Source organism: Vanacampus margaritifer, chromosome 20 (genome assembly GCF_051991255.1).
Source record: "Vanacampus margaritifer isolate UIUO_Vmar chromosome 20, RoL_Vmar_1.0, whole genome shotgun sequence".
Taxonomy (NCBI): domain Eukaryota; kingdom Metazoa; phylum Chordata; class Actinopteri; order Syngnathiformes; family Syngnathidae; genus Vanacampus; species Vanacampus margaritifer.
Window position 1 is genome coordinate 4,189,034 of NC_135451.1, and position 20,967 is coordinate 4,210,000.

A 20,967-nucleotide genomic window follows, 5' to 3' on the forward strand; every position below is an offset into this window, starting at 1 on the left:
AATGAATGAATAAAGATTCAAAACAACTCTTAGGTACTGGTAAACATCTAAACAGTCTGAAAGTGTGTTGTTTCTTCTTAACCTTCCTTTATAATTCCCCCACCCCTTGATTTGGGATGTTTTTTTGTTTTAAAAAAAAAAGTGGTCATGGCAGGATTTTACTGTAATTATGATAAATTCATATAAATATAAAACATGTTTTGTAATTCATTTCATTATTATTATTATTATTCATAAATTATCTTAATTGTCGTCTAAATTACTATGACGATGACATCATACTAAGCTTGGCAGGTCTATTTTGAAACCTTTCTGTGTAACTAGACTAGACAAAACATCTTGCATGTACAGTATATATACACACACATTAGTATTTAATTTCAGATCAATCGGATCTCACTAATATGCAAAACTTCCACTTCCTGCTGTATGTGAGACTCCCTGCACAATGAAGTCAAAGCGGAACAGGGAAATTTGAACCCTTATATCCACAGGTGACACTGCTGTAATTTAAGTGCTGCACTAATGTGGATTTTCAGGTGCTTTCCACTGCAGGAAGGCCCGTCTGACAGTTAACATAATCCTGTAAAGTGATGTACAATTCATGAGTATTAAAATTTATACTTTTTAATCTACCCATTTGTCATTGTGAATACAATGTGAGTGCAGCATTATAGTGTGAAAATAAAAAGTTGATGAGAAGGCTGCTCACAACTATATGTTTTGAAGCCATAAACTAAAATGAGACAATGTGCTTGTTTATGAAGACACAGCTAATAAGAATAAAAAAAGAATAAAAAAAAGTTGTTCAGCCAGCGCTTCTCTCATGTGGTCCCCTCTGCGACTCCGGCCAACAAGATGGTGGCTTACCAAATTCTTGCAGCTGCTCAAAAAGCCTCCTCCGTCTGATGAAAGCCCGCCCGGCTGCTGACAGCTAGCACAACAGCATAAGTGTGTAATTAACTGCGCCTCAAAAAGAATCGGCATCAAAAACGGATCTTTCGTTGTAATTTGCCCATCCAACAATAGCAAAATTCACAGAGAGGCCACAAGACACAGGATGGGCGTCAGCCATCTTTGGAGGGATGAGATGCAAAACATTTTAATTTCAATCAAAATATTCATTTCGTCACCCGTAGAAATTATCATGATTGTCCCTGTCGCTAACAGAAATGGCTGGAATATTCATTCTTCACATATACAGTATGCTTTTTGTAAAAAAAAGAAAAAAAAGAATGAATACATAAAAGATGCAACTTTGTGAATTTGTTTCAAACAAATTAATTTATAAACAGATAGTCCTTTTCTTCAATAAAGCCTGCATGTTAAAACATACTAAAAATAAAAATAGCTTATCAAATGCATAGCATTTTTCCAAGAGTAACTGCACCAATGTTGCAGTATGAAAAAAATCTTCATACAGAAAAAAAAACAGATTCGTACCAAAACTGGATGTGTCTCTTTATTTTATATATATATATATATATATACAGTGAGGAAAATAAGTATTTCACCCCCTGGTGATTTTGTGAGTTTGACCCTTTACAAAGAAAGGAACGGTCTATAATTTTCATGGTAGGTTCATCTTAACAGTGAGAGACAGAATATTAAAAAAAATCCCAGGAAATCACATTATATTAATTTTAAACATTTATTTGTCTTTTATTGAGGAAAATAAGTATTTCACCCCCTACCAACCAGCAAGAATTCTGGCTCCCACAGACCGGTCATGTGACCAGGAGGCACACACATTAGTCCTCTTACTTAATTGGTATTCCTAATTAAGTTCCCGTTACCTGTATAAAAACACACCTGTTCACAGAATCAATCAATGCATCAGATTCCAACCTCTCCACAATGGGCAAGACCAAAGAGCTGTCTAAGGACGTCAGGGACAAGATTGTAGACCTGCACAAGGCTGGAATGGGCTACAAGACCATTAGCAAGCAGCTGGGTGAAAAGGAGTCAACTGTTGGTGCGATAGTTAGAAAATGGAAGACACACCAATTGACCATCAATCTCCCTCGGTCTGGTGCTCCACGCAAGATCTCACCTCGTGGAGTGAACCGGATCATGAGAAAGGTGAGGAAACAACCCAGAACTACACGGCAGGAGCTTGTTGATGATATCAAGGCAGCTGGGACCACAGTCACCAAGATGACCATTGGTAACACACTACGCCGTAATGGATTGAAATCCTGTAGTGCCCGCAAGATCCCCCTGCTCAAGAAGGCACATGTACAGGCCCGTCTGAAGTTTGCCAATGAGCACCTGGATGATTCAGAGGAGGCTTGGGAGAAAGTGCTGTGGTCAGATGAGACTAAAATCGAGCTCTTTGGCATCAACTCGACTCGCCGTGTTTGGAGGGCGAAAAAAGCTGACTTTGACCCCAAGAACACCATCCCCACCGTCAAGCATGGTGGTGGAAACATTATGCTTTGGGGCTGTTTCTCTGCTAAGGGTACAGGACGACTTCACCGGATCGAGGGGAGGATGAATGGGGCCATGTACCGGGAAATCTTGGGTGAGAACCTCCTTCCCTCAGCCAGGATATTGAAAATGGGTCGTGGATGAGTGTTTCAGCATGACAATGACCCAAAACATACAGCAAAGGCAACAAAGGAGTGGCTCAAGAAGAAGCACATTAAGGTTATGGAGTGGCCTAGTCAGTCTCCAGACCTTAATCCTATAGAGAACTTGTGGAGGGAGCTGAAGCTTCGAGTTGCCAAGCAACAGCCTCGAAATCTTCAGGATTTGGAGAGGATCTGCAAAGAGGAGTGGGCCACAATCCCTCCTGGGATCTGCGCAAACTTGGTGACCAACTACAAGAAACGTCTGACCGCTGTGCTTGCCAACAAGGGTTTCTCCACCAAGTACTGAGTCATGTTTTGCTAGGGGGTGAAATACTTATTTTCCTCAATAAAAGACAAATAAATGTTTAAAATTAATATAATGTGATTTCCTGGGATTTTTTTTAATATTCTGTCTCTCACTGTTAAGATGAACCTACCATGAAAATTATAGACCGTTCCTTTCTTTGTAAAGGGTCAAACTCACAAAATCACCAGGGGGTGAAATACTTATTTTCCTCACTTGTATATAAAAAATTCAATGTAAGTTACATTGAGAAACGTGAGTTCATGTTTTTCTTCAACAACTTTAAACATCTCTCGTCTAATCGATCTGGCAGATTAAATTTCCCGCCATAAAAATCATTGCTTTCATGGTATGATTTTATTATTCAATTATTTAAGTATTCAAACATCTTCCACATTGTGAACTTTTGGATTTTTCCGAGGAGCATTTCCAAAGTGTCAAACGATCCCTTTTAATGGTACAACTGAAATGTACTTACTGCCAATCTACCAGTCTGAACTCTAGTTACCCCAATGCAATTAACTTGATGATTGGCTGGCAACCAATCCAGCATGGGATAGGCTCCAGCTCACCCCTGACCTTAGACAGTGAACATGAACATTGGGCTGAGTTGTTAAAAAAAGTGTGTAAAGGATAGATGGCTATAAAGCATAGGTGTCAAACTCTGGTCCTCGAGGGCCGGAGTACTGCAGGTTTTGGATTTTTCCCTTCTCAAACACAGCTGATATATGATCAGCTCATCAGCAAGCTCTGCATAAGCCTGATAACGATCCTGCTGATTGGAATCAGCCTGTGTTGGAAGAGGGAAACCTCCAAAACCTGCAGGACTGCGGCCCTCGAGGACCGGAACTTGACACCTATGCTATAAAGCATAATTTCTCTACTGCTTTGTTTCCATTGTGACACTTATGCAGTTATTTTTGCGCCTGCGCAGTGTCGTCTCGCAATGGCTTCTGGGTAACAGAATCCCCCGCTGACCTCAGGCCACTCTGGAAAAACGAAGCGGTCTCATTGGCCTGCTCTTGGACAGGACTGGAAAAGTCATCTTCCAGCGGCGCCCCGTCACTTCCCAGAGATGTCTGACCCACGTACACAACGATGACATCGCCGCTGAAGTTCACCACCTGACCACTGGAGATGAAGGTGGTGTTGTGATTCCCCGACACTTGACCTAGTAGAGACAAGAAGAGTAGATGAAGAATACGCAATATAAGACTTGTGTCAATTTTATATTTATATTTATATTTATTATATTTTATATTCTTTTTTTTACCTCTAATTTAGTCCTAGCACAAATTGAGTTAGCAAAATGGGACGCTGGAGAGACGAACCCTCCTACATTATCTTAGCGCTAGCTAGCTGGTATAACAGACACAACATGGTTGGATGACATGGATTGATTTAAAAGTTTACTAAAACATGAAGAATTTATATATATATATATATATATATCCGCACGCACACACACACACACACACACACACACACACAGTAGTATTGTATCTGGAAAAATTGTTGTGAAAGATTAAATAGTATTTACAAACACACTTGCTTTAATGGCCAAAGAAAGGCTTGCAACTACATAATATAATTTAAATCCTTGGCGCTCGTCATTTACTTTTACTAATCTGCCTGTTTTAGTTTGGGAAACCCAAGACCACCATCAGGAAAAACATTTGCCAAAGTTTTGTACTTTGCAAATGAGCCTCCGGAGATGTAGGAAAACGGTTGCTAAATACTTTCATTTGGTTCAACTTCAGTCCAAACCATATTTTTACACACCGCCGGCTGCATCTAGGCAGACCCAATAAACAAAACAAGTGTATTTTCATTTGGGAGTCCTTTTCTCACTTCACACAGGCCTCTGCTTTCCATTTGATCCAACCCTCTGTCTGACTTTCCCGCCTACGCAAGGAGACGACCTGTTGTGAGTCTCACGCACACACACCAGAACAGCATCACATACAAGCAAACAAGCAGACGCATTGACAGAAAACACTGAAAAACACACAAAGGAAGCTGCAGCAGAGGCAGGCAAACAACGTCTTTTTCCTGGAATAACAGCGTGAGAGGTCCAACTTGAAAATATGTCCTTCCCACCACAAGTTTGAAAACAAAGCTCTCTGGAATCTACTTCTCTTCATCGCTTCCAATATCTGACTGATTTCTCTGGATGCCCAACAACAGCAACATACTGTAATTTTAAACCGAAGCTGAGCTGACAGAACTTCTCTGCAATGTGTAGTCTTTGTTGTTTTAAAGGATAATTCCTTAAAGGCAAGGCACCATCTATTAAAGTATATATGGAGCAGACAGGTGACCTTGAACTTAAAATAGTATTTGCGGGAAGCCCATCTAATGCACGCGTGATGGGAAATGGTGTTCGTTTCAAGTTTGTAATTATGGAGTCCCGTCATCAGTGAGAGTCTCACAGATTTCTGTGTGTGTGTGTTGGGTGGATGGGGTTATACAAGTATTACTCAAACTGTGCACATCTTGCTACAATTAAAGCTGCGGTCACTTTACGCAACCCTATAAAGGTCTGGGTAAACAGGAACACTGTCGATGGCACGGCTCAAACTGACGCACACTCACGCACGCATACTCACACACAACGTTGTGTGTCTGAGTGTAGGTTCTGGTGGTCCACTATATTTTTAAAAAAATACACACGAGTATCATACTCCTCTTTTTACTCTGTGTGGTCCAATAACGTATGTACTGCATAGAAAGGCAACTTAACTCTAGTCTAACCAGTCCTCTATGTGTGTTTTATTACCTGTGGGGACGTGATATTATCCTAGTAGGAGCCTAATTTTAAACAAACACAATGTAGTTTTCCCTTAGAATAATAGCCTACAAATATTTGGAATGGTAACCCTCTTTCAAAAAGAAAATCAATACCATACTTACTTTTGTGGTTCAATTTATTTAACTGACTCGAAACACATTTCCTGCTGTGCTAGCTTCAGCATTATCGCTAGTAGTGTGAGTTGTGGTTTACTTTAATGCATTCTAAGTGTATTAATTCTAATATAACGACTCAGAAGTAGTAAGCTTTATCACAAGGGCCGATAACGATTATTATTAGTCAGGAGGCCGATAAACAATATTTCAAGCCGATATTCATTAATATTAGCGCCAAAATCTCTGTTGAAATGTCATTAAGTATGCTTGTTAAAACAACCTTTAAAGTTTGAAAGTTTTATTTTTAAAGAATAGACAACAAATAGACTAAAAATTATAACAAAAATTGCAGGAAACTTCACATCACCATGTGTTAAACTAAATTAAAAACTAAGCAAGTAAAAGACTACTTACATTTTCTAATGTTTTCCAAAAAGTCAACATAATTTCTTAATTTTAACAAAATTTGTAATTTTTAAGAACAAAAAGTGTAGGGAGTTTCCAGTGTCAACATAATCTTTTATAAAGTGGAAATTTAAATATCTACATAAATGAAAAGTTCCCTGTATCTCACTGAGTGAGAAATGCATGCGAATGTAGCTAATTTGGGGTTTTCCTCTGGGTTTGTAAAAGGTTTCAAAAGATCTTCGCAGATAGTGAAAAATTGTCTGAACATCAAGATTTCTTTGCAACAAATAAAAACTGTCTGTGAACATCTTACAAATCCAGATGAAAACCCCAAATTTGCATATTATATGTTATATTATATATTATATTTGCAATATCGGCACATTTAATTGTCACGGCCGATAGTCGGTCTATCCCTAGTGTCAATACATGATATGTCTAGATATAAATGTTTGTATCTCTAGAACTAGCCACCCCCCCCCCACCCCAAAAAAATCTCAAATTTATTGAGCCATTACAGTGCCTTGTCAAAGAGAACAAGTACTTTTTAAACGCTTTGGATTAATCAATAGAAACCTACTACAGCCATTCTGTGTCTGTTTAAGCGTGATGTGTGATTCGTGGAGGTCTGTCTTTTTGGCTTCTGTGAGAAATATTCAACAGATGCGCCATGTGACGCTGCAACTTTCCAGTAAAACCCAACATACATTTCAGGTCTGTTATTGGTTATTGTTGTTGGACTGTTCCAACTTATCTGTGGAAACCCAAAACTGTGAGTGTATCAAATAGTGTACGAGCACGACTGCGTGGCAGAACAGTGAGGCGGCCTACACAAACAGTGCGGCGTCTCCACCTGGCAAACACAAGTGTGCGCACTCACTACCCACATGCGTTCAGTTAAAAAAAAAAAAATCAATTGTGAGTGTCTTACATCATTAAACTGATTGTCTTGGAACAACTAGTGACTGACATGTTTTACCCTAAACAGTGTGATACTAGTGCCACTAATGGTACATGGACGCCCTCTCACATAATTAAGGGTCTAAACTGTTTTGTTTTGAAACATACCTGAGGTAAGAGTTGGTTCTGCAAGCTGACTCTGTAGACTTCCTGGTGGGCACTCAAGCTCTGTGTCCGCTGACAGGAGTGTTTTTCCTCTGCTGTCCTCCCAAGAGGCTCCATGGCTTTGCTCCTGATTTGAGGCCTCTTGAGGCCTTTCTGAGTAGAGATCTCCAATGGATGACGAGGTCTTTAAAGGGCTAACTGAGGTCATCACGGCGGGTCCGCTGTTGTCTGGCGATGAGGAGTCTGTGCTTTCCAGTCTGTAATATCCCATTTGCTTAACTGCTGACATGTCTTTCAGGTGACCTTTGAACTCCGGTATTGCCCTAGCTTTGCTCAAAGGCACGCAAAGTTCAGGAACCGAACTGGTCGGAGGACTGACCGAGGAAGAGCGGAGGAGAGGAGGCGAAAAGGAGACAAGCGAGGCAATGCTCGCTTCGCTCTTGGCCACGAGTGCGTCTCGGACTCTTACGCTCGTCTCGTCCTCTGGCGTCCTATCAGCATGTAGACCACCACAGGAGCAAGTCCAGGAGGTCCCTGGACTGACAGCTTGGCTACAGTCCTCATTCTCCCCGACTTCCAGAGGCTCCTGGACCTGAGCGCTGCACACGCACGAACCCGGCAACAGAGGTGATACGCTGCTGAGCTCCTCTTCTTCAGACACCTCCTCTGGACCACCAGAACTTTCGCTCCGCTCCTTTGTTATCGCCTCCTTCTGCTGGCCTTCGTTCACGACCATTTCCTGGGTCTGAGGGAGGGAGATGGCAACAGCGGGAGTGCAATCACCATCGTTCATGTGAGGCGATTGGCAGAAGAGTTTGGTGGTCTCACATGGGATATATTTGAGACCGCCTGATGCCCCGCTGTGGTAAAGGGGGGCCAAAGTCTCCTAAACCAGCAACAAATAACACATACTTTATCTTGCCTTTGACAATCAATTTTTTTGCCTGAAATTTCATCTCACCTGCTGTATCCTTGTCCTTTTCAGATTCTGAACACATGATCGCAAATTGACTAAAGATGAGAACAACAACAAAAAATCCAGTTACATTTCACACAGGCTGGTGGATCTTAAAACTAAAAAGTTGCAACTTACAAGAGAGTAACTTGAGCTTGTCTTTATAGCAAAACAAGAACAGGATGAGAAGACAGAGGACGGTGATAGCTGACAGCACTGACACGATCACCCAGGAGGGGGCAGCACCTACAGGTGGGATGACGTCAGACTGTTTTGAATGACTATTTTATTTACTCCTTTTTTCCCCAATGAATTGATGTGATTTTCCTTACTGGAGACAGGAGGTCCACAAACAGCGTCTGCCTGAGCGCTGCCTGGCCGTGTCTCACTCCTGCCCTCTGCCTTACAACTGCGGAAAAAAAAAAAAATCTTGGTTCGCAACAACAAGAATTTTGTAGAAAATGCTACAAAAATGCAGGCTTATAATGTATCAACTTTGAAGTGAGCCGTATTGACAAATGAAATGGCAAGTGTTGCAATAACAATGTGCTGTGCTATAAACACAATCCTTTGTCATGGAAAAGTTACATTTGCCAGAAAACTGCAAAAAAAATTCCACAAATCCCAAAAAGGATTATTTTATATCACAAAAATGCTACATTAAGTCGCTTTAAGCAGGCTATGTACTGTATAGCTAATAAGAAAACCAATATATTATGTCGCTAAAAATGCTATTAGCGACGGATATGCTAGCTTTGCCACAAAAACAGTATTATTAAGCTATTAAAATGATATGTATAATCACAAAATTGCCAGTTTTGCCTCAAAATGTTATATTATGTCAAAAGATATCAGAAACAATAACACTAATTTTGCCACAAAGGCTGTGTAGCTATGTGAAAATGCTATATTTCGTTATTTTAAAGATACAATATTACATCAAAACCATTTAAGCCATGTAAACTCCAGTTTTACAACAAAAATTGTCAACACTAAAGAGTACTAAAATAACAGAGCAGAACGGAATCACCTAATGAGTTAAAAAAAAATAAGTCAAGATGAGTTTTAAAGTTATCATGACAAGATTTAAAGTCATGACAAGATTTAAAGTCAACCGGTCACGTCGAGCTCAGTTGTGACACCAGCATACACACAAACATGAAGTCACAAATCAACATACTGCGATTAATGAGTGGGAAGTTGCACTCTTGTTTGGGTAAATTGCAATTTTGCAGTTATTCAACTCTTTTTTTTTTCCCGTAAGGAAGTATGGAACTGCCAATGGGGAGTAGACACTTTTGACCAGGTTATGTCGTTTGAATGTCCTGCAAAGTATTTCGAACGTATTGGCAAAGTTGTTCAAATGTATTGGTAAAATCATAATGTAGGACAAATTCTAAACCCGTATTCCCATAATGCCAGTGTAATGGCACAGCATGTGCAACTGTGCAAGTCAATACCCCGTAGCATTATGGGAAGAAATGTGTTTTTAGCATTTAGCCTGTATTTTACCAATACAGTCAAACAACTTTTTTGGGGGGTAATGACTTTTGTTTACTCCACTCTTGAACTGCTTCCCTGCATTTGGCTGCCAACTCATAACAATTCTTTCTTTCCTAGCTGGGTGACACTAATACACCGTGGTCCCAAAATGTTAATGTAAGCCACAAAAATGCCGGTTGGCCACATTTTAGTGACCAAATAATGACTCACTGAAAGCTATGCATAGACACAAAAATGCTAGCTTTGCTCACAACAATTCTATGTGAAGTCGCTAAAATACTGTATTTTGCCATAAAGGAATTATATTTTGTTACATTGTGCCACAGAAATCTGATATTTACATAAGTTGGTTGTGGGTGTTCATATGATTTTCATTACTTGGATCACATTTTATATTGGGACATTCATCTTAAAGTACAACAATGAAATGAATTGAAATGCTAGCATAAAACAGTGTGGGCAGTTAATTGAATCCTACTAGTAGTCCAAGTGTCACCATGTAGCTAACCAGCTGTGCGAAGATTAATGGAGGGAAAACCATCACGTCTCTCCCTCTACTACTTTTGGATGAGAGCACAAGTGGAAAGTGATGTGTCTGATCCAGGGTTGCAGAGGAAGCAGTGTGTGTGTGTGTGTGTGTGTGTGTGTGCGTGTGTGTGTGTGTGTGTGTGTGTGTGTGTGTGTGTGTGTGTGTGTGTGCGCGTGTGTGTGCGTGTGTGCGCGTGTGTGTGTTTATGCGCGCTACTCATCGCAGCTGGCTAGCAGTGAGCTCACCAACCAACCAAATGTTTTCCCCTTCAGAATGTCAAACCAAGATGGAGCGTGTGCACTTACTTGGTCCACTGTTTGCATTGTTTGGTGTTGTTGTCCGCAGAAAAGAATCCTTTCTTACACGGAACACAAATCTTCCTTCCGTTTATGGACTCTGGAATATTAAATATAAATTATTCTATGTCACTTTTGTGTTATGTGTGTCTCTTTAATGGGAGGGGTCAGTCTCACCTGGTTCAACCGCTAGTCCATATCCGGGTCGGCAAGAGGGAATCTTCTCACAGTACTCACAGTTGATGAGAGAGCACTGGAAGTTGGGAAGACAGCGACAAGGCTCCTCCGCCTCCAGATTTTCAGGTCTGGTCATAAAACCCTTACCTGCAAATAAGGATACGGATGACAGATCATTTGATATCTGATAGCAAAGCATTCATTTTCTTAATATGTTTTGGATTCAGAAGCAGCAGTGTGGCCGCCTGGTTAGCGAGTCTGCCTCCCAGTTCTGTGGTGAGGGTTTGAATCTCGACTGGGGCCTTCCTCTTTGCAGTTGGCATGTTCTCCCCGTGCTTGTGTGGGTTTTCTCTGAGCACTGTTTTCCTTCCACATTCCAAAACCCTGCGTGTTAGGGCCATTGGGGACTCCAAATTGCTTGATTGTGAGTTGATCGGTTGTCTATTTATACTGTATGTGCGTTGCAAATGGCTGTCAAACCATCCAGGGTTTACCATTGCTAGAGAAATTGGATCAATTCATAATATTATAGTAGTTTTTGTCAGTTTTTTTCCCAACACTGACTTTGATATCTATACAGTATATCAATTACTATTATTATTATTATTATGGTTGGTTGATACCACTTTTTTTTTCAGACCAACACCAGTATCTCAACTCTTCAGTAGTCACTGAAACCATGTACCAATAACACTAGTACTTTTGATACCTAAAATTTCCCAAAAGAAACAATTATAGATCATTTAAAAAAAAGACCCATGTATGCCAATGTAGCATTTTTTCTTAAAATTGCATTTTTTTAACTCTTCAATTGTCTCATTTCTGGTTCCTGATTGTATAACCTTGAGTTCTTGAAATAAGACCGGGTATTGGCGATATTCGCCGATCCATTATTATTATTATTATTAGTAGTAGTAGTAGAAGTAGTAGTAGTAGTAGTAGTAGTATCATTGATATTATTAGTATTATCATTGATATTACATAGGCTACATCTTACGGTCATTATTATTATTATTTTAACTCTCCTTTATAAAAGTGAATAATGCTGCAATACACCTAATGTTCGATTATTATGATATTTCTGTAAAATCCCTTGTCTAACACTTTAAAAAAAAAAAACTAAATCAAGAGGGTATTATAGGGGGCTTTGTAAGAAACAAACAGTTTTTGTTTGTTTGTTTGTTTTTAACATTGTTTTGACGTTTGACATTGTTTTTACCAGTACCTGGGACTGTAAATATTAATTTAAAAAAAACAGAATCTCTGATTTTTAGAGCATTTCATACGCAAGATAACTCAATATGCTTCACATGGAACTACTAAATTTAAAGAAACAGCATTTCAAAACAGTTGAAAACAAAGTAAAAACAAAAAAGTGAAGAAATAAAAAAAAAAAGCCTAGTAAAATTAATAAAGGGTTAGGGTTATAGTGCAAGAACAAGATTTCCAAAAAACTGATTTTAAAAATTCTTTGAAAGACCATAATCATAGCAATATATAGTATAGTTTTTAATCTGGTTGTAAAACCATTTTCACATTATTGGCATGTTTTGGATCTATTTTAATTCATACTATTCACCCTGTGAAGGGAAAATAGCTGATGATGTAGTTGGTGACTGCAAGAACTGTCAGCTTCAATGTTGTCATATTTGCCTTAGCATTACAGACTACACCACAGAACAGATTTCAGACATCTTGATCCATTAGATAGAATAGTTGTTCAGTTCCTGACCTGCATCACATATTCTCTGCTGGAGACAACGCGTCTCTTGAGTCCAGTTGGGTTGGTACTCCCCATAACCGCATTTAACGCATTTAGTCTGCTGGGATTCAGTGCAATCTGCAAACACACGTAAGCCTGCCAGTGAAGAGAGAGAGAAAACAGTCACATATCAAATAGAATGTGTGTATGTGTGCTAATTTAGATGATAATAATAATAAATGGGCATTACCTGGTTTGCACTTATTGCAACATCTTGAGCCTTTTAAGTACTGCTGTTCGCCACATTGAAGAACCTTGCAGGCTGCGTCCTAAAGACATTATGACAGTAAAAATATCAGTTTTTCCACAATTCTGTCTAGACATTTGAAGCAATAAAAAGGAGAATAATACCAATGCGAGTGGACATTTTTGTTTTAAGGGCCTCTTTCTCCTTTCTCCATATTCATGTGATCATTGGATATGGTGGTGAGTAATGAGAGGAAGAGGACAAAACTTTTTTTTCCGAGACGTGCCCTGGAATTATATCTGCAAGCTCAGAAGTACCTGACCAGAATCCAGACCGTCTAACCAAACTCTAGTGGCACTTACAAGAGGAGCCATCTGGAATTGAACACAAATCTCCATTTGGCTTGAATGGATGAAAGCTTTTCTCGCAGGAGACTCTTATGAAGTTATTTTTTTCCCCTTCATACGCCATTAAAGATAATATAAAGGAATACATGAACCATAGATGCTATTCTGATGATATGATTGTTTGCAGGTTAAACAAGTGACTGCGAAGTGGAACTGATTCAGTTCATCCAAAATAGTCTGGAAATAAATATGCCTCAAACAAAACATTTACACAATCGGCATGCTCATGAAAAATTACTTAAATATTAAACACGACGACTCAATTTTGCTTTTTTATTGTTTTTTTGTGTCTGTGTGCAAAACAACCTTGAACATTTAGTCAAATTGAGCCTATATGACTTTGAGAATAAAATAATGATTTTTAATATATAATTTTGGTAAAAAAATAAAATAATAATAATAATAATAAAATAAACGGACTGACCTGCTACCTGGACCAATTTGACCCAACCTTTTGTGTTGTTTTGTACTAAACCTTTTTTTTTTTTTGTTATATATAAATCAACCCAAAAACTTGGGTTGTTGAAACAGAACAATCCAAAGTTGGGCCAAATTGACCCAAGTAGCGGGTCGGTGCAATTATTTTACCAATATTGGGTTATTTTTGACCCGGCAGTTTAATGAGTGTGCTCAGTGGCACCACTTATTTTATTCCTGAGAGGCAGGGCTGGACTGGCCATCTGGCATTGGGGGGAAAAGCCCAGTGGGCCGGCATCTTTTGGTGCAGAGGTGGTGATATTTAATTATTATTTTCCTCTATTTTGCCACAACAGATCAGCCCACAATTTGGAGGGCGTAGCCCATTAATCTATTTACAATACAGACAACAAACTGAACCAATCAACAGCAAATAAAATGGCGTTATCTAGTAAATTAAGCACAGCAAAACATTACTTCTTACGTGGACTTCATCCTGCTTGTATTATTAGTGTGTTGAGCAAAGTTCTAGATATGTGTGCATTTTCATGAAATCCTGACTGTGGATGGTATGACAGACAATGACTACTTTGTCAGATTATTTTTTTTGTCCCAGCCAAGCACTGAGAGGAGACAAACTTGTCCTTTAAAGGTGAGCTGTTAATCTGTTTTGTGACGCAGATTAATGGAGGCAAGGCGTCTACAAGAGCGGATGTCATTGTTTGCGGCTAGGTAAGGTTTTATTTAGTTTTTAACACTCCTAATGAGTTCACAGCCATATTTGAGGTGAACCGCTGACAGTTTGCGGCGGGAACAATGAACGGTAGGAATCCTCGCAAACACATACCGCAATCGGAGATGCGAGCCATGTTCCAGTCTGCTTTCAACACAAGACATTCTTTTGCATTTGGCCATGAAAGTATTGGTGTCTCACCGCAACATGCATTCAATCCTGACACATCTTTCGTCTTTGTCTTTTTGTCATATTAATGCTGCATAGAAGATTAGCTCATGAAGGGAGACAAAAGGCAATAAATGGGAACATAAGCCTAGGGGCTATACACACGCACATACTTTCTCTCTTTCTCTCACTCTCTCTCTCTCTCTCTCTCTCTCTCTCTCTCTCTCTCTCTTAGGTGCCGGTGGTGAATTCCTTGCCACATTGCTGAAGCAGTGAGTATGGCTGTTATGACAGTAGTGATGCCAAAACCACAGAGTCTGATCTAAACGTAGAAAAATACAACCTATAGCCTGCTTTTACACACTCAGCCCCTTCAAAAAAGTCCTTCTTTCCCATGAAAGCCCTTGCATATAAAAATGACATAAAAGTATAGAATAAAATTGTTACTAATGCAAGCATCCGTTTTTTCCATCTGCTGTTGTTTTTTTCATCTCTGCGCCAACCACCTGCAGACCATGTGATGGAGTAGTTGATGAAAAAAGGAAATAAGTAAGAATGAAGTTTGGTGGGAAAGAAAAAAAATGGAGAGGATGGATGAAGGAAACTCAGGGAGGAAGGAGTAAATGACAGGACGAGTGGGCAGACGCTACAAAGGATGGAAGACTGAAAAGGACTGAAGGGAAAATGATGGATAGAAGCACAAAAGGAAGGCAAGAAAACAGGAGACATTACAGGAAGAAGGAACACATACGAAGATAGAATGGGGGGTTTCAGGTAGAAAGGAGGGAAAAGGAAGTGGGTCTGGAGGACGAGGGAAGGGAAGAAGGAAAACAGTATTGAAGAACTGTCAGATAAATACAAGGAAGAAATTAATTAAATCAAAAAGAAATATGGAAAGGATTGACAGAAGGAAGGCAGGAGGCGATGAAGGAAGGAAAGGAGGAAGGATAGCGTAACAATTAATAAAGAAAAGAATGGATGTTGACTGGGAAAAAAAGTCAAGAAGGAAGGAAATACAATGGAAAAAAAGGAAGGATGACAGCACTCGAAAGGATGCTGTGATAGTTTTGAAGGACAAAAATGAAGGAAAGAAAATGAGTGAGGTACAAGAAGGCATGAAGGGAAAGAAGGAAGGATTAAAGAGTGAAAGTTGTGAATGGAAAATGGAAAAAGGAAGGCTAGAAGGGAGGAAGAAAAGTAATATGGAAGATCTGTAGATAGGGAGGGAGGGAGTATGGAAGGAAGGAAAGAAAGAAAGAGATGAACAATCAACAGTGGGAAAGCAGGAGGAAATGGGCGGGCCGGAAAGAAGGAATAAAGGGAAGGAGGTAGAAAGGGAAGGCACGGATGACTGAAAAGCTGACAGAAACGGCATAAGAGAAATTAGGCTGAAATAAAGGAAATGGCAAGAAAGCAGGAAGAAATGAAGGGCGGAAAGATTGAAAGGGAAAAAGGGAGGAATAAAAGAGGCACAGATGATGAAGAAGGGCAGGAAGAGGGAGGAAGAAGAGAGGGATGGGAGGCAGGATGAGAAGAGAGAAGGAAAGATGACCAGAAAAAAAAAGAGAATTGAAGCCAAGTCCTTCTGGTATCCATCAAATAGTTATGAAGTATTCTGCTTGTTACTGTTAGCAAAATATTGCAAACTTTAAAGATAAAAGGATTCAGTTGGTGCCATGACCAGGATACTGACAAGCGGACCGACCAACTTGACAGACAGCTAGACAGAAAGACGTACAGATAGACAGATGGATAGCGTTATTCGATGTGGTAGTATAGTGTATGGTTTGTTTGGATGCTAAATATACGGTACATAAGTGTAGTTTGTCCAGCCCTTATGATTATAGGTAACATTTATAGGGCCAACCTCAAAGCTAACTTTATCCTCTGTGTGGTCACGCACTGTGAGAACTGTTAAAAGGGCGAAAAGGAGGATGGGGGCAGGGGGGAGCCAACGGATGAAAAAATGCAAAAACGAGACTTTGCACACCTTTCTGCCAGTTTTGTTTAAATGCCGTGAGCAGCCTTCATGTGATAGCATCAAACCAGAGTGAGAGCATTCCAAGAGAAGGATTTGCATAACGGCCTCAGCAGCCAAAGGCAGCTAGCCAATAAAAGCACTGTTTGACTTTTTGCTCTTTTGAGACTTGGTGAGATTGCTGCAGGAAAATCAACACCTTGAAAAGTTGCCGTGACTCATTTTGTGTATATTTTTAAGCATCACACCCCAAATGGAAAAACGGAACAATTAAACCAGGTCAACTTTTGTCTGTCATGTGCTTTGTGTAGAGCAGCACAGTGGACTTTATAGGTTAATACGAAGTTCGTACTCTGGGTTCGAATTTTTAAAAAAAGTGAAAAGCTGGACGGTAGATCAACACAGGCCTCGTAAAAGTTACAAGACACACACATAAATAACTCAAATTAAAGCTCGTGTCACTCACTATAATTACTCTCCACATTTTGAGGTCATCTAGCAGTGGCTCGATGTTACACAGGGCGGCTTCACATGAATATGGAAGAAATTGTACGAAGTGGGTGAAAACCCAGAAAACGGAGGGGAATTCTTCGGGGATCCTGTGAGTCAGTGATTGCACGACTATGGTGAGAACAAAACCAAAGCCAAAACTTTGCAGCGTCACTGCAAAACACATGCAAAAAAACAACGCTCCAAAAGCCATTCTCCACACCAGGACTGCTTCTTTTTTTCCCCCCAGGGTGCCCTCTGATTTGAGTAAATGTAATTTTCTCAAGAACTGCTCCTCCCGGTACTAAAGGGGAAGGAATTGTGGTCACGTTACAGTCATAATAATGGTGGTTACTGGAATACAAGCCATGATTGACGAACGGTTGCTATAGCAACCACATCTTTAAATAAGAGTTGGCTGAAGCATCCCTTCATCTACATATACAGTATACACACACACACACACACACACACACATACATATATATATATATATATATATATATATATCATTGCAAAGTTGAAAAGTGACTTACCTGTGCATGGAAGGCAACCAAGATGCATGCCATCCAGCAAGGGAATATCCACCTTGGGGGAAAGTTTACTCCCATATCTGCAGTCTGATAAAGACAAACTTCTCAGCACCTCTCAGCTAATCACTCCTCACGTGCGAGAGTGCGTCCGAGCGTGCGCTCCGTGCCACAGGGCATTCTCGCGCCTTCCATCCCCCTCGTCCCTCTGCTTCTTTCTTTCTTTTGGGTCACCCACGCCTTCTGTGAGGAGCGTACATGCAAACGCTTGTAAATGGGAAAAGAGGGAGAGAGAGAGAGAAGGAACGCCTCCCACACAGTGTCATATGTTAAGAGAAGTGGACCCCCCCCCTCCTTCTACATCCTTCTTGTTCTTTTTCTTTCTTGACCTTCCATGTGGAGACACAAATTCACTCTAGTGGTCATAATATTAGGTACACCTGCACAATTTAATGAGATCCAGTATAAAAGCTGTAATCAAACATCTTAATAAAGTCCTTCATAATCATTAATGATCATAACAAGTCACATGAGAGGATTCTAGATTGGAAAATGGATAAATTGACTTTTTCAAGGCAATGTTTTGAATTGATCTATTCAGACGTTCGACTTGTGGTATTGATTGCGACTGTGGAATTTACAGTAAAAAACTGGCAAAAAAAAAGTTGACAGCTAATTATTGTAAAATCTCAGTTAATTACTGTAAAAATCTATTACCGCTTATTACTGTAAATCTCTCACAGTGATTTTTTTTTTACTGAAGAAGTAAGTAACTGTAAATTATATATAGTGAAAAACTTTTTTTTTTACAGTATTGTGCTGGAATAGATTTTTACAGTAATTAACTGAGATTTTACAGTAATTAGCTGGCAACTTTTTTTGCCAGTTATTTACTGTAAATTCTACTATCAATTCTTTACAGACTTGCCACAATGAGTCAGCACCTGATTTTTATTTTATTTTGGCACAGTTGGATGCTTTCCTTGACGCAACCTACTCATTTTTTCCCCATCTGGACATCGAACCAGCACCATCGGCACAAAAGTGAGCAGCAGACACGTGCACACGTATACTCCAGGTGGTGCTCAAGCACCTGCCCTTTGCCCAAAAATGAAAAAAGTGCCATTATTGCTGCATCAAAATGTTTCTTTATACATTGATAAAAAATGTAATGATTCATTTTTTCTTCACCTTCCCCCAAAATATCTGTGCATGCTATGTTAATAAAATGATCACTACAGCGTATGTTCACTGGCAACAGGAAGGAGATCATGTCTCTCACTGAATGAAATATTACAATGCAACCACTTAATTAGCTTAACAAACTGGTTGCAGCTCACTCCTGGGATGCCAAAAAGTCAGATCAAAAAGTCGTACAAATGTTAAATTTAAAAACCACGTCAAAGGATACAACAGAGGGAAGGAAGAGAAAAAAGGAGAACCATGATTTACCACAGCTAAAAATGTATTTCTTTTACGAGGCTTTACAAAGAGGAATACTGTAGCTTTTTTAAAAGAAAAATAAGAGATAATACGGACTTTAAACATAGCCAGGTTCGAACATACACACACACAGACACACAGACACACACACACAGACACACACACACACACACACACACACACACACACACACGCGGGTTTGCCTCTGTGTATTATGAGGACATTTTTTCCAAACCTGTTTAATTGTGTATTACGGGGACACCCCTTTCCGCTAATGCCAGAGAGATGGGACTTGCACCCCAAATTTTTTTTTGGGGTCGTCCAGGGAAATTTCACTTCAAAACTTGAAAAAACTCAACGCACAAAAAAAAGAAAAACCTGAAAAAACAGTAATTATGAGGACATAGATAATGAGCTAAATAAGCCACGCCCATGGCAAAAATGGTAATTATGAGGACCAACTCACATTACAAGGACAAAGTTTACACAACACACAGCAACCATGTCACTGAAGTGACTTGAAAGTTCTGGCATTCTGGCGTTACACAAACTGAAATGACATTGATGTGTAATGACTTACCTGATATAAGGTCGCATTGTTGTGCATAACAATACTGTGAAATGCAAAGTCATACCTGATCCTTGAGCACCATGTTACAACTTTAGGACAGACTGAAACTGGTATGTTAATAAAACAATGCTTCTTATGTGAACAGGTTATCTAGGTCAAGCACATCTTTGTAATGGATAAATTAGACATGAAACCAGATGCAAAAGAGTCAGTGAACATTGAACATTTTATTCTTTAAAACATGACTACCTCTCATCTTAAAGATGAGCAGTTTTCTAATAGCTCATTACTGGAATACCTTCGGATTTCAGAATTTCTGAAACAGGTTCAATGTAGGAAGTGTCCGAAGTACTGTGACAATCTGGAACATATTCCTCTGCTGATGAATCCTCACTTGAACTGGATACATCAGCAACCTAATTTTTTAAACAAAAACAATTATTACATACATACAGACATACATATACATATAGTCGCTGTCCTGTGAAAAACACTTCCACCATATTTTCCAGACTATAAAGCGCACCGTGATACAAGCCGTGCCGCCAAGAAGGATCGCTACCGGAGAGCAGCCCGCGACCTAAAAATGGAAACGTGTTTTTCACAGGACAGCAATGATATCCATATATACAGTAGACGCACACATACATGTGCATATATACAGCGGCTCTAAAATTGACACCTGCCGGATGCGGGTTAAAGTTCCTTTTGGCGGGTGGTCATAAATATTTACTAGCTTTACTTTGCTGTTACTTAGTGATGTTACACTCGAAGTAGAAGCTTGAGACAAGTGTCGAGCGCTCGCGGCAGAAGTAGCTCCCGCCATTGATGGGCTAATGTGCTAAAGTTCATTTACCAAAGATAGGTGGTCTTCATCATCAAGCAGTTTTGCATTTTTTTTTTTTTTTGCAATCAACGGGATATGTGCCAAATGCTGGAGCAAACTAGAAAAGCATTTAGAACCTAAAGTTTGTGCATATAATGTACTAAAGATTATTATAAATCTAGTCACCACATTTATTCGAAAGATGAGATGAAGCATTTAACAAGAGGGATAGTTAATATGCTTAATCTATGGCATTGCCCCTAAAACGGGTCTTGTGTGATACAGTCCTTCAGTTACAGTAGACGTTTTCTATTTTACTGAGTCAGACAGTCGTTAAGATTGAGACAATTGCTCAACATTTAGCTGCTTGCAACTAAAGACAGCGGTATAAACATGGGTCATAATTTATCCTCTTGACTAAATTATATTCATTCAATGAAAATGCCTGCACTATTAATCCTGGTTGCGTGAAACAAAGATCCATTGCAGATACAAATAACACACAAGATAAAATACCCATCATGCCAGTCCATTCTAGTGCAGCGAAAGGTCCAAAACATAAAGCACATTTATCCAAGCTTGATACAAGTGAATAAACTACCTGATGTTTACACTTCTGTTTAAAAAAAAATAAAAAAATTATAGCGAGTTCACCTCTAAAATCCACCATAAATAAATTAATGGGAAAAAAAGATCACTACAGTGCATAATCTAAATCACCAAACTGCCAACAAATCTT

The 20,967-nt window shown here is 39.5% G+C and overlaps 2 protein-coding genes across 6 annotated transcripts in view; both read right to left on the reverse strand.

Moving 5' to 3' along the window:
• Positions 1-3,072: 3,072 nt before the first annotated feature.
• On the reverse strand, positions 3,073-17,605 carry tnfrsf11a (tumor necrosis factor receptor superfamily, member 11a, NFKB activator). The gene is made up of 10 exons (XM_077554631.1): positions 17,395-17,605; positions 12,670-12,748; positions 12,450-12,575; positions 10,718-10,864; positions 10,550-10,640; positions 8,545-8,621; positions 8,351-8,458; positions 8,219-8,268; positions 7,261-8,143; positions 3,073-4,048 (listed from the first exon to the last, which is right to left on the reverse strand). Exons 1-10 carry the CDS (start codon positions 17,467-17,469, stop codon positions 3,792-3,794), a joined length of 1,893 nt encoding a protein of 630 aa, XP_077410757.1. The 5' UTR covers positions 17,470-17,605; the 3' UTR covers positions 3,073-3,791.
• Positions 17,606-18,648: 1,043 nt separating this feature from the next.
• Positions 18,649-20,967, reverse strand: part of LOC144040511 (N-lysine methyltransferase KMT5A-A-like) — a 14,079-nt gene continuing 11,760 nt past the window's right edge. Inside the window, exon 7 of one of the 5 annotated variants that reach the window (XM_077554755.1) lies at positions 18,649-20,967. This exon is cut by the window's right edge and continues 297 nt beyond it. The gene's annotated coding sequence lies outside the window, so the exon portion shown is untranslated. The other 4 variants (XR_013289756.1, XR_013289754.1, XR_013289757.1 and 1 more) reach the window with 4 other exon arrangements.